This window comes from Epinephelus lanceolatus, chromosome 6, assembly GCF_041903045.1.
Source record: "Epinephelus lanceolatus isolate andai-2023 chromosome 6, ASM4190304v1, whole genome shotgun sequence".
NCBI lineage: Eukaryota > Metazoa > Chordata > Actinopteri > Perciformes > Serranidae > Epinephelus > Epinephelus lanceolatus.
Window position 1 is genome coordinate 21,140,293 of NC_135739.1, and position 13,139 is coordinate 21,153,431.

A 13,139-nucleotide genomic window follows, 5' to 3' on the forward strand; every position below is an offset into this window, starting at 1 on the left:
CTTCAGAGAATCGAGACTTCAGTGTTTAAGATAATTACGTCAAAGAGAGGGGTCAGTCCTTTTTGAGCTCTTAGGGAGCCACATTCAGTGTAGATCTTTATGACATTATAGTTTAGAGTTTTACCAAAAATTGTAAGAAAAAAATGTTTATCACTGAAAATACCGTGTTAAAAGTGGATAGAATTTGTATAGAATTTGTCGCTAAATTGTTTAACATTTAATGTAGAGTTGATTAGCTTTTTTCTTTATTTCAGTGGGAGAAATATTTCATATTCACTGTAACTCTCTTTCATTTTAGCATGTGTAAAAATGAGTATAATAGATGAATGAGCTCTCAGTAGATGTTTTTGTGTTTGCTTTATTGCCTCATAGCAGCAGCATTTCCAAAGAATTGCAGGTAACTGATGCTTCTGCAATTTATTTAAATTTACAGTTCAAACAAAGTGATTAACAACACTTGTATGAAACAAAAACTACAATATAGTATGGCTGAAGGCGATGAGATTAAGCGCACTGAGTGGTGCAGCGACAGGCCAGGTGTGCTTCTGCTGTTTCCCTCAGGTCAATGCTCTTCTCATAGATGCTGCTCATACCCTCAGAGAAGTTCAGGTTAGAATCTGAAAAAATGGAGATAGTAAAGCAGTTAGGTGCTGTACAAGATAACAAGATGTAATATGTTTCAGATTTGTGAAACAGCTGTTTTTCTTGCAGACTCACCAATGGGCACGCAGTGGTAGCCGACAGTGACGGTGGTGGTTCTCACTGGCAGGCAGCCGGGCAGACAGCGCATCACGGGCTCAACAGAGTAGCATTTGGACTCCTGGCCATGGAGGATCACCTGCTTCTCCAGCTTCACAGATTCAAGTTTCATGTAACACTCTGGAAAAGGGTGAAAAAGCAAGGTACATACCGTAAATCTACATATGTTTATCTACAGCAGCCCTTAGCAGAAGCCAGATTCTGACCATGCAAATTAGTTTATATGTTGCCAATATGAGTGTAACAGATATTCTTATAAAGGTATTGTGAGTGTTACCAGAAGCATCACGGCAGCTCTTTGCAGGCACAATCCAGGAATGAGCGTAGCTGACAGCGTTCTTGGACACGCGCTCGTTAGGTGTGCGGTACTCCTGTCTGATTTCACCGTCGGCCTTTCCACAGAGTCCACAGGTCTGTCCCTTCATCCAGTCCACAACTTTAACCTGGAGAAAAAGACCAAACAATTGGGTGTTTGCTCCATGAAGAGTAATGAATTTAAATTAAACTTAAATCTTAAAGATGAAGTCAGATGTCTTGTATCACCTTCAGTGCGTTCAGATCAAGGTAGACCTCCTGGAGACCATGGCTGGGAGCATGGAGAGCGATGCCCTCACCTCTCTGTTTGATCTGAATTTTGCCTAAAATGGATGTAAATACGTATAAATATGTGATTTTAACACTCACAAAGTGAATTATTTTAGCGTGACAGTTAAATTTGAATTAATAGAATAAAAAACCTGTGGGGTGCTGATATGGCAGGTTGCTGATGGGGATTTCTACTCCGTTAACCTTAGCCATGATGACACTGTCCTTTGGATACAGGTCCACATCACTGTTGGAAAACAATTAAAATACATGTATGAAAGTTAATGTCTGGATTTCTTTCCAGTTCTTACAATTTAGAGATAAACACTTGTTCTTACATGTTTGCGATCTTAATGTTGAGCTGGTTTTGTTCCTGTGTTTGATCCCTCTTCAGCAGAACAATGAATTTAAGTTCCTGGGTGCAATCCTGAGCCAAAACCTGGTAGCAAGAGTGAGGCATCTCATTCTTGTATTTCCTCTTGTTGAATGTGGTCAGTGTGTCTTTGGCCATGGTGCACTCAACTACAGTGGGAAGAAAAGATTAATCAGTAAATTAGTTACTAACTAATCACCCTAACTATTCAGTATGACCTGCTTAAATGTTTTCACCTGCATGAGCCTTGGAGATCATGTAGGAGACCCTGTCAGCCCAGTTGTTCTGGTATGGCACCAGCTCAGCAGCAGTTTCTCCGATTGGCATGGAAATGGGGAGACCCACACCAAGTTTGTAAAGTGTCCTCTGTATTAATGAAATATCAAAATGGTTATGAAGAGTGTATATATGCAACTTGGGTGGGAAAGTATGATTCAGACATTTTCTGTGTGTAAATAATGGGGAGTAAAACTGTACCTTTGGTGTCTTCAGCACAATGTTCAGGCTAGTCTCAGTAGCAACAGCCACAGACAGTTTGATCTGGTTACGAACATTTTTGACCTTTGCCAGGTTTATTTCGTATTCCTTAGCGAGGCGGGAAATGAGCTCAGAGATCCTAGGTAGACATAAAGGTTTAGGTTATTAATTTCAATTTTTAATAAGTGTGTGGTAGATAGGTTTGTTGGAAAATGAAATCACGCAAAAACAAAGTCCTGAATTCCCACTTTCATATACATTCAGGACGCCTGATAATGACCGAAATGTTGCAATGTCAATGAAGGTAGTTGCTGAGAGAAGGTAGGAATTCATTACCTTGTTTTACACATTTTATAAATCAGATTAAAATGTTTGAAGTCTGCATTAGTTTGTGACATTACTCCTTTGCATAGCGCTTCATGCTTAGCGGAAGTTTCTCCCAGGTAATCTTCATGCGGGCAGCAGGTTCTTTACCCACAACACCAGTCTCAGCCGTGATCTCAGTCTCGTACTGCTTGCACTCAATGCCCCAGGCAATCTTGGCCTAAAAGAAATTTAATCAGACTTAAAATCTCAAGCATCACACAGATCTCTAACAACTGTTGCACCAAGTTAAGGTTTTTTACCATCAGCTTGTGGCGGCTCAGCATCACACCATCTGCGCAGATTCTCCAGTGGTCGTTCTCAGCCAGGTTGGCAAAAATGAGCTGCAGTCTGGCAGTAGCTTTGTCAAAGTAAGCTGCAATCTGGTATCCCTGAATCTTGTGGTCGGCTCTCACAGCACGGATGAGAATGGTCACAGCAGGAGTGACGGCATTAGCGAGGTACTTGGCCTTAAAGTGCAAACCAGAGAGTGATATTAATTAAAGTTTAGATTTTTCCCACTGAATATAAGAGACTATAAATGGCTTCTGATGACTTACCTTATTGTAGATGGTCTCGAAGCTGTAGGCGCTGCTCTTGCTGCTGGCACGGACTGTGGAGAGGGCATGCTGCAAACAAAGATACCATATATTTAGCCTGTTTAAAACTTGATGAACACAATGTGGGTGTCTCATCAATCTGATAATTACCTGGTGGATGTGGTGCTTGGTAAACTTCATCTCATACAGTTCTTGCTGCAGTAGAAAAAATAGCAGATTAATTCCTGCACCTACTTTTTTGATTATGCAGGGTGTTTTTGCACATTAGAAGTGAAAGCTGTCTCACCTTGGACAGTAAGCTGGACCTGGAGGAGCTGGAGCTAGAAGAGCAGCTGCTGGCAAGGAGAGATGAACGGCTGCTTGATGCGCTGCTGGAGGAGCTGCTCAGTCTCTTTGATGCCTTGCTGACTGGAGCGGTAATGTCAACCATCTTGCTCTTGCGGCGAGAGGAGGAGCTGGATGATGCAGAGGAGGAGACGCTTGAGCGGGAGCTGCTGTAACGAGAGCTGCTGGAACTGGAAGAAGCTGATGTGCTGTTCTTCAGACCAGGAACCAGGATTTTCTTGAGTTTCATCAGGACATTCTTGTTCTCGAGAATTTCCTCTTCCTCGCTCACGTTGATAGCTTTAATGATCTTTTCTGCTGCTTTTTCTCCAACCTGGACCTCAATTTCAATCTTCTCGATGGTTGGTCCGGCAGCTACAACCAAATAGACAAATGGATTTTTAGCAACTTTTTACACAGCTACTTGTATCATTAATTTTATTTTTATCCATTTTACTTGCCTGGAGCAACCTCAACTAAGACAGCATGTTTTCCAATCATGGCATAGAGAGGGCAGTCTCTGATAAAGGCAGCGTTGCGAGACTCAATCTCAGTGCATGCCTTGATTCCAAAGGTTTCAATCTCAGCACACATTTTCTTCTCAAAGGCCTTGGTGAGTTTCAGTTTTCTGGTAATTTTACTTGGCAGGTCAACGGGAATGATTTCAGATGATGCTGACTGTAAAAGCACAACAGAGGTCACCACATTCATTTGTAACAGTTTAGATAATTGTGTTTGAAAAGTAAGCAGTACATCAAACTCACCATGCTACCAGCCAGAGAGGATGCCATCCTTGAGATCTTTGAAGAGAAGGACTCCCTTGACAACCGTTTTGCAACTTCAGCTGGAATCATTGGTGTGAATTTGGCAGCTGCGAGGTCTTCCACATTTCTTGCAACAGCAAAAGTCTCAACGCTGTTGGAGACAGGAAAAACAGCTTTAAGAAAACAGAATTTTAAAACTGAGTGACACATGCTAGTGACAAGGAAGTACATACAGTGCGGATGCAATCTTATCGACGCCCTGGACAGGCAGGAGCTGAAGCTTGAAGTTGCCCTTAATCATGTCGATTCTTGCTTCCACCTTTGCAGGAACAATTGTGTGAACTCTGGCTCTTGACAGCAGGGCAGCCTGGATGAAAGCAGTATTCACTCCCATAACTGCATAGGTATGCATGGAAATACTGCAAGAGACAGACAATGTCAACTTAAAGGACGATCTCCCAGAATACATTTGTTTTTTATGGTTAAACAGATGAGGAGAAGATTAATTAGTTATTAAGTAAGCTTACCTTGGAGTAAGGGCAGCCCTCATGTTGATGTCAGACTTCAGAAGCTGGGCAGCATGGAAGTTTTCAGGCAGAGGTGGTGTCACAGTGGCTTGGACTATGAAAAAGAACATGTTTTAATATGGAAATAATTTTCTCAGATCAGCAACAGTTAAGTTACATGAGTGAAACTTACATTCAACAGATGCAGCAGCCATAGCAGCAGTATAGAAACTGAGCTCCATGGGCAGACCAACAGTGGTGGGAAGAATGCGACGAACCTCGGCAACTAGCATTGGTTTAGCATAATGCAGTGTGAAACCTGACAGCAGAGCATCCAAAGCCTTCCTGCCATAAGTCTGAATTGATGGTCCACTGGCAAGCTGTGAACATGGAATTCCTTGTAAGATATCAGATTTTTAATACATTTATCACTTAGAATTCATTTGTAAAGTAGAAGATGCTGTACCTCAATAATCTGATCAATAATGGCTTTGTCGACGTTGGCAAATGCAATTTCCTGTCCGAAGAATTTCACATACACAGAGGCTAGGGGCTGGCTGGTAGGATGAGCCCTCCAATCAGAAAGCTGTTTGAGGAAGAAACAGCAAATTAAACACTGTAGCTCCTATGAACCAAATGTGCTAAAAAACATAGCATTGGAGTGATCCTTGAAACTCACAGCCTTCATAACTGCTTTCATCTTGGTCATCCTGTCAGCATTCTCAGGAGCCTCAGGGATTTTCAGAAGGGCCTCCTGGATTCCCTCGGTTCTCACTCCAAGCTGAAAAAAAAAAGCATTTGATGGGTGAGTGTGCAATGTGTATATACATAGATATGCTGGTCTGCCCTGGTGAAAATAATTGATGGCCAGCATTTTTTCAAGTCTGTGGCACACTCGCTTTTTAAGCTAGCATGAGGGGAGTGGTATCTTATAAAACAAGACAACCTATGACATCCATTGTACCAACCATGTCGGAATAGCTTTTTGGGAAGGGGCTAAATAATGCCTAACCCCTATGAGAAAGTTCTGCATGTGAAGAGCCTTTCATTCTGTCAACTTGCAATGTAGGACATGATTGTCATACCTCAAGAACATCAGCATAAGCTCCTGCCAGGTAGGTGCGAGCCTTAGCAACAATGGCTCTTGGCAGAACAGTTGCCGCATTGTTGACGTAGAAGGCGCTAGCGGCAGCACCCATCATGTAGGGGCCTGCAAGGCAAAATACAAGAGCCGTCAAACCAAGTGATTTAATCAGAAGTCTCTGTTAACAAATTATTATTCTGTTATGCTCTTACTGTGGTAGGCATCAATATAGAGAGCTCTGCTGAAGCGGTAGCTCAGTCTGTCAAATTTGGGACTGAGGATCTTCACAGCAACGTTACAGGCAGCAGCACTGAAAGTAAAGTAAAATATGTGAGTTTTTTTGTGCTAGGTTGTTTAAATAGCCAAAAAAAAAGAAATGCAAAAGGAAATATTTAAGCTCTTACACAGAGGCCAAGTCAGGAGCGGTGTTCTTGGTCATGGCCTTCATGTATGAATACACAAAGCTAGCGACCTGCAGATTTTTTTCTTGCAAGAGGGCATCAGCAAGAGTAGTCACCAGACCCATGGGCAGCTTGGTCTCAAACAGTACGATAGCAGCAACCATGCGGAGCTCTGGGTGGAGAGCCTTGTTCATGAACATCTGAACAGCGGCATCCTGGATCTAATTTACAAAGGTGAATGTTATGAATAAAACTGCACACAACAAAGCAGGTCTTAGGACACTTTATCTCAGTAATAGAAGTAATTTGAAAAATATAATCTCACCAGCTTGGGCTCCTTCTTCGCAATGTTCCTCAGGGCCAGAACAGCGTCAATGTGAACTGTGAGTGGCAAAGCAGCAGCAGCACTGCCAAAGCCAGGCAGGAGCTTCATGATTGGCTTGAGGCTGGCAGGATGTCCAGCATTACCCAGGACTTTGAGAAGGATGATGAGCTCCTCAGTTTCACCTCTGGCAACAGCTTGGACAAGAAGTTCGTGGATGGGCTGTGGGAGGAATGGAAAATCCTTGATGCCATTGATGTTATAACTGAATATTAGTCTATAAAACACACACACACACAAAAAGATACATACCCTCACAAGCTCAGCTGGGCAGGTTGGGGTCTCCGCACAGTATTTAGCCATCAGGGTGCCGTAGCCCAGCATGACAATCTCACGCAGAACTGGGTTTTCTTGGATCTTCTGGTTCACAGCCAGGCCCTGAGGAATGATGAAATAAACAACTGATTTTACGTCCCAGTTCTCACGTCATTACAAACAGTCAAGAAAACTTTTAATGTTGACTTACCTCAGCAAGCTTGATGGCCTCCAGGTCGGCTGTCACCATGTGCACAGATGCCAGCAGTGCCTGAGCAGCTTCAGCAATAGTCAGCTCACCAGCAATGAACTTCTCCTTGAGGAACTTCAGAGCAACGTGGGTACCAATGGCAGGGATAGCATGCAGGATAAAGTGCCTGGGAAAGGAAAATATATTATTATTATTATATTATCTATGGCAGGCTTTTTTCATGGCTCTTCTCTGACTGAAAGTCACAGTTACCTGTGATCGGGTCTAGCTTTAAACTGAGTCCAGAGGGCCTCAATGCTCTCAAGTCTGGCCACACGCAGCAGCTGGACGAGCTCAATAAACTTCAGAGGGGCGTCTTCATGGACCTTGACCACATTGTTGGTCACCAGGTGGTTCAGGATCTCAACAATCTGTCACAAAACAAAATTTCTCCCATGTTAAAGTTTGATGCCACAGGACTAATTCAACACAAAAATCTGATTGATAGAGAATATTTCCTGAAGTACCTGAGCCTCAGCGTTGCTGATCCTCAGAAGCTGGATGGGTGTCTGGAGAAGCTCGCTACCAAACTCATACTGCAGGGATCCACGGTGAAGATATTCAGCTCTGATGGGCTCCACTGGGGTCTTCTCAATCTCCAGGAATGTCAGGACTTGCCTGTGAATATACATAATATGCATTGTGAAATTTTGTGCTGAGAACAGTGCTTAACAAACTGTTATTGCACTCTTTAAAAAAAAATCTAAAACACCTACTTAGCCTCCATCTGGGCAGCACCATTCAAGATGTTAAAAGGTGAGAACTGGATGAGCTCTGTTGCAGATGCCTCCAGGATCAGAGCGCCCGTGGCTGCTGCCTTGATGATGTAGTTAAAAGCAGCGGTTCCCTTCAGGGTCTTTCCTCTCTGCATTGACAAGACCCAAAATATCATCACACTGGCAGTGTCCAGAAGTGTTTCTGTGTATTAGAGAGTAGGACTTAAGAGAGGGAATTTGCACTTACAGCCTCACACTCAGCGCATCTCTCTGTGTAAGCCAGACCGATGTCCTTGATGATTCTCTCCTGGCAGTGGCTCAGGTCCTTGGTCTTGGTCAGCAGGATGCGATCAGCCTTTGCGTCCTCAGTGATGACATAGTGGGTCTTGCACACACCCTGTGCGCCAGGCTAGTTCACAGAAATCCAATCACAGTTTGTCATTTTAACTATGGTGGCATTTTATAGGTGGAACTCTATAAAGATGAGTTATTTTTACCTCTTGCAGCTCATAGACGTTCTGAGTCTTCTTGATGTTCAGCTGGAAGACGTTGAGGATTCCCCTGTAGATGTTCAGCACAGTTGCAGAGATGCCAGCCGGAGCGAAAACTTTGCCGACAACACCGTTGGCATACTCAAACTTGATGGGTGTCAGGAGCTGAGCAGCCAGGGCTGATGTGAGCTTGGTGGCTGGGATGAAAGCATCCTTGGGCCAGATGCCACTGTACTCGAAGATTTCAGGGTCAACAAGCTGTAAGGAAGAGTGACAGTTTGAATTAACTGAACGCTTGATTATTTATAAGGAAAATGGAAAATCGTTATTCTAGTTTATTCGGCGTAAATCAGAAATAAATAGTATTAAAACATTTTATTGGTCTTTACTTTCAGCATGAAGACGTCGGCAGCTGCTGCACTGATCATAACTTTGCTACGGACTTTAACTCCAGCCCGTGCCAGGCCCTCCTCAGGCAGACCACCCATAACAAGGGCTTCATATTTGTAGACATAGGTCTTTCCAGTTGCAAACTCAGGGGCTGCAATGATATACAAAAAAATAAAAAACTAATGAATGCATTTGCATTTCAATAAAATTTTGAAAAAGAGAAACAGAAGCCTTCTACATTAATACAGCAGAATTGCGTTTTTCATGTAATACAATGACTACTTACCAAAGTTGACCTGGTAACCCGCTACAAAAGAAGAATAAAATGTTATTTTGGTGTACAAAAACAGAAGAAAAAAGAATTTGCAAAGGTTTTTTATATGCCATCTTTTTTTTTCCAAACTGTATTTAAGTGGCAAGACAGTTGGTAAAACTGGAGAACCTAATGTCTCAGCAAGTTCACTTGTAGTTCTCTTAATGATTTAATTTATTTTCCTATTTTATCTTGATACGATACAATAACACTGGAGAAATTCTACGCTGTACTCCTCAACAGGACAGTGCTATTATCTCACTCTACAAGAAGCAACATTTTCAGAACTTAAAATTCTAAGTTAAATCTTAGTTGCATACTCACCCGCAAGGGCCAAAGTGAAGGCTAGCACAAACACCCTCATGGCTGGTGAATGTGAAGGACTGCAAGCTGAGTCTTCCTTTTATAGCCAGTTTTCGCTGAGTGTGTGCCCAACGAAATGTATCATTAACTAAATATCAGCTGTCATTGTCACTGATGTTACCATGCCCTGACATGCAGATTAGACAAACAGAGTATAACACAGATGAAAAGTCACTGTTGTAACAAGTTGTCTCAACCTGACTCTTGGTTTTCCTGGCACAAACAGCCTGATGTCCAAAATCCAGAGATGTTTTCTCTCTGGTGGGATAACACATTTTAAACAGACGAAATGCAATGTTATACAATTGTATAGCATAACACATTTATATGCATTGATCTATAAATATTTAACCTTCATACATTTCACTGCACAGCGATATTTGACATTTTAACTTACTCATTTTATTTAATAAATGGCCAAAATTTAACTGCTACAGTTTTGAGGCATCTACCGCCTTAAACTCACATAAATGATGATAAAAACATTATTGTGAAATAGGATATTATAAATATGCTTTAAAATAGAGTGGCTTTAGTTGCATAAATTTACAAATGTTCCAGTTTTCAATAAAATGGCATCGTGTCATGACCTGCAATTTTCACCTGTCAGCCTGATTCAGGAACTGTTGACTTTCCAAACAGCAATCCAACACTTGTTTACTTAAGTTTCATATGCGCAGTGTTTCAAAATCATTACACTGAAGATAAAACTACCAAAATCAAGTAAATGAAATCAAAATTCATATAATAATGATCCTTTTTTTAAGCTATATATTCTATATATATATATACTGTATATATTTTTTTTTCCCCCGTTATAGGGGTTTTTTGGGGGAGTTTTTCCTTATCCGCTGCGAGGGTCATAAGGACAGAGGGATGTCGTATGCTGTAAAGCCCTGTGAGGCAAATTGTGATTTGTGATATTGGGCTTTATAAATAAAATTGATTGATTGATTGATATTACTGTCATGCAAGGACTTTTGCCAGGCCAGCAAGAGGCACAACAATAAATGTAAACTAAGACTCAGAATGTAGTGCACACATTTTCAAACAATACTACATTTATTTATGGAGCATATTTAAAAACATCTAACAAAGTGCTTTACAAAAAGATTAAATAAAACATAATAATTATCAAATATGAACACAGACATTAGGGAATAAGCAATGCACGCAATTTGGCCAATATTTCATTAAAGTAGCCCTCAGGATTGAATAAATAAATGAAGAACAAAATTATTTGTTCACCGTTATTTGTTTAATAACTTGGAACAATTTCTTCACTGTTTGATTTTACCTCTCTGTAATTGTTCATTGGAGGGCATTTTTTTTGGCCCAGGACACATATGTGGCTACCTCTGCTTTTCAAAATAAGAAAATAAGCAATAAATAAGTGATATGTATAGTGATCTGGGCCTTTATCATTTAAAATGTGTAATTCTTATTTAATTGGAGAGGTGTACGCAGTAGCCCAGGGCACATTGGTGTTCACACTGTGAAAAAATGTGGCCATATGAGGCCCAGACCATCTCTTGATGTGATTAATACCAGGTCTAAACAGGCTCTTTGATTGCTCCGCTTTCCATATCTCCTGGGTTAAGCCTTTGAGGGGGAGCCCACACATTGAAGAGTTTCACAGCAGTGACCCAGACCAGCCTGGAGGCATGTCAGGAGCCATCCATGTCACAAAATGTCAGCACGTTCCTAGTTGCACAATTACTTTGCCTACTTTTTTCCCCTGACATGTACTAACTCTCTTGCTGTTTCAGATCCTGCCACTCCCACCTGTCCTGCAGAAACCCTGCGACCACCTGCACCCCTGTTCCCACTTCCTCTTTAGCCCAGTAGCATACAGGCCCACTTCCAAAACTGATCTTTTTACAAAACTTTACCATAACTTGACCACATTGGTGACATCTCTGAGCAATGAAGGCTACCACATGGTCTGGATTTAGAAACTAAAACTGTGTATCACTTAAATTAGTAGCATGTAATGGTATTCAATATGCAATGGTGAAGTTTTGTAGAAAGCAAAGTGCCATGTAAGTGTAATCAGATAGGTCAGCATAAAAACAAGTGTCAGTCATGTGTCCACACTGTTGGGCATGGGGAGATAGTTTGCCCGTTCAATAATCCATCCATGCTGCTGGGTTCTAAAAGCAAAGGAAATTCTCCCTTTACTTTATCACTGTGATTCCCTGTATTCAGGGCTCAGCCAGAAGGCCATTTCCCATCTCTACCTTGTTCAAAACTCGGATGCCAGACTTTCAACTAATTCCAAGAGACAAGACCATATACTGTAACTCCCACCCTTGCAATGCTACACTGGCTACCTGTTAAGTATAGAAATAATTTAACCTTTAATAATCACTTTTAAAGCGCTACATGGCGTTGTTCCAACATACATGATAGATTTACTTATTCCTGCTGCCTGCGCTCCTCAGGTAGGACCCTACTAACTGTTCCTACTGCCTGCATTGTTACAAAAGGAAACGGGGCATCCTCTGTTAGAGCCAGCTTTGGAACTCCTTACCTGAGCAACTTAGGTTGGCAAACTCAGTGTTTTAGTTTAAAACATTCCTCAAATCATACTTTTACAGGAAGGCCTTTTTACAGTAAATTGGTTGTGTGTCTAGTTTCTATCCTTCTTTTTTATTATTTATTTATTTATCTGGTCTTAGCCTGTGTTCATTGTTTGAATTGCTGTTTTAATCTTGATGGTGTATACTGTTTTATTTGTCTCATATAAAGCACTTTTTAATCGTGTTTTGAAAAGTGCTGTACAAATAAAGTTTATTATTATTATTTACTTCCTCCTGTTCATGCATCACTAAGCAAGGTATTTTAACTCCATATTATACTGATGTGGACAGAACATGACAGACACTGTTGTGTGATGACTCAATATGCAAGTTTCTTTAATGGACATTGACAAACCCTCAAGCAAATTGGACCTTTATCTCAACAAAATTCCTTTATAATGCTAGGCCATGAGTGTTTGTTGCATGGACCAGTGGTCACTTTTAAAAGTCATCAGATATCATCATTTGAAGCATAGTTTTGGTTAAAAAAAATGTCAGTTCATGCCAAATGCGTAAGAAGTTTCCCTTGTATGTTTTCTCCCAGAAAGCCAATTCTGGAGAAAAAATGTGTACATTTTTACCCAAACCATTTTTTGCCTCCTAATAAAGTGGATGGGAATGAGGCTGGAGGATCCAAGACTCATGCCTCATCCCTATCCATCACGACCAGTACCCTGCTCCTCAATCTTTGTTGGAGCTGGTGTGCTGTAGTTGCAAGTCAGGTTGCGGCACTATGTGATGCAAATGCCATCGTCAAGGGCTCGATTGCCCCCTAGCCTGTACAGAGTATAGAGGTGTGCGTGAATGTGTCGCCACATTTGGATGAGAACATAGAGTGACAATAACATGTTGGCCTACAGTTGGGGCATGTTTCAAGCTTAGCCTCATTTAAGGTTTTATTTTGTGTGTTGAAATGCATCTTGGTTTTCATGGAAAACATCACTAAGACAAATTTGTATGTGCAGAAAATTCAATAATGGTTTAATTGAAATTGACAGCTACAGATGTAGCCAAGATTCTATGAATACTGGATGTCCGCTGAAAACGTACCATACCATAACCACACATTATTTTCATATGTTACAAGGCACACTACTCTGGATTGCTTTATAAAGGCAGTTAAAACATGTTCGGAAGTTAAATGTTTACATGTAGATGTTATTCACTATATAATTTCATCTTAAAATTATGTTTTAAACAC

General features: G+C 41.1%; 1 protein-coding gene across 2 annotated transcripts; it reads right to left on the reverse strand.

Moving 5' to 3' along the window:
* Positions 1 to 342: 342 nt before the first annotated feature.
* On the reverse strand, positions 343 to 9,414 carry LOC117253926 (vitellogenin-2-like). Of its 2 annotated transcripts, XM_033621807.2 has the most exons (34): positions 9,318 to 9,414; positions 8,967 to 8,987; positions 8,680 to 8,831; positions 8,297 to 8,548; positions 8,047 to 8,208; positions 7,800 to 7,948; positions 7,551 to 7,701; positions 7,297 to 7,454; positions 7,045 to 7,210; positions 6,831 to 6,956; positions 6,522 to 6,740; positions 6,200 to 6,417; positions 6,008 to 6,105; positions 5,797 to 5,921; positions 5,391 to 5,492; positions 5,178 to 5,297; positions 4,905 to 5,091; positions 4,733 to 4,826; positions 4,439 to 4,624; positions 4,206 to 4,356; positions 3,903 to 4,119; positions 3,404 to 3,816; positions 3,268 to 3,312; positions 3,118 to 3,186; positions 2,821 to 3,027; positions 2,596 to 2,738; positions 2,195 to 2,333; positions 1,954 to 2,083; positions 1,683 to 1,866; positions 1,497 to 1,591; positions 1,303 to 1,397; positions 1,037 to 1,202; positions 718 to 879; positions 343 to 617 (listed from the first exon to the last, which is right to left on the reverse strand). In XM_033621807.2, exons 1-34 carry the CDS (start codon positions 9,355 to 9,357, stop codon positions 505 to 507), a joined length of 5,055 nt encoding a protein of 1,684 aa, XP_033477698.1. In that variant the 5' UTR covers positions 9,358 to 9,414; the 3' UTR covers positions 343 to 504. The 2 variants fall into 2 exon arrangements, with proteins under 2 accessions (XP_033477698.1, XP_033477699.1); XM_033621808.2 differs by having other exon boundaries at positions 3,118 to 3,312.
* Between the last annotated feature and the right edge of the window lie 3,725 nt (positions 9,415 to 13,139).

Coding starts and splice junctions, on each gene's coding strand:
- LOC117253926 (XM_033621808.2), bottom strand. CDS start 9,357: ATGAGGGTGTTTGTGCTAGCCTTCACTTTGGCCCTTGCGG. Junction 5,922..6,007: donor CTATATTGATGCCTACCACA/GTAAGAGCATAA, acceptor TTTGCCTTGCAG/GCCCCTACATGATGGGTGCT. Junction 1,867..1,953: donor GATCTCCAAGGCTCATGCAG/GTGAAAACATTT, acceptor TTCCCACTGTAG/TTGAGTGCACCATGGCCAAA.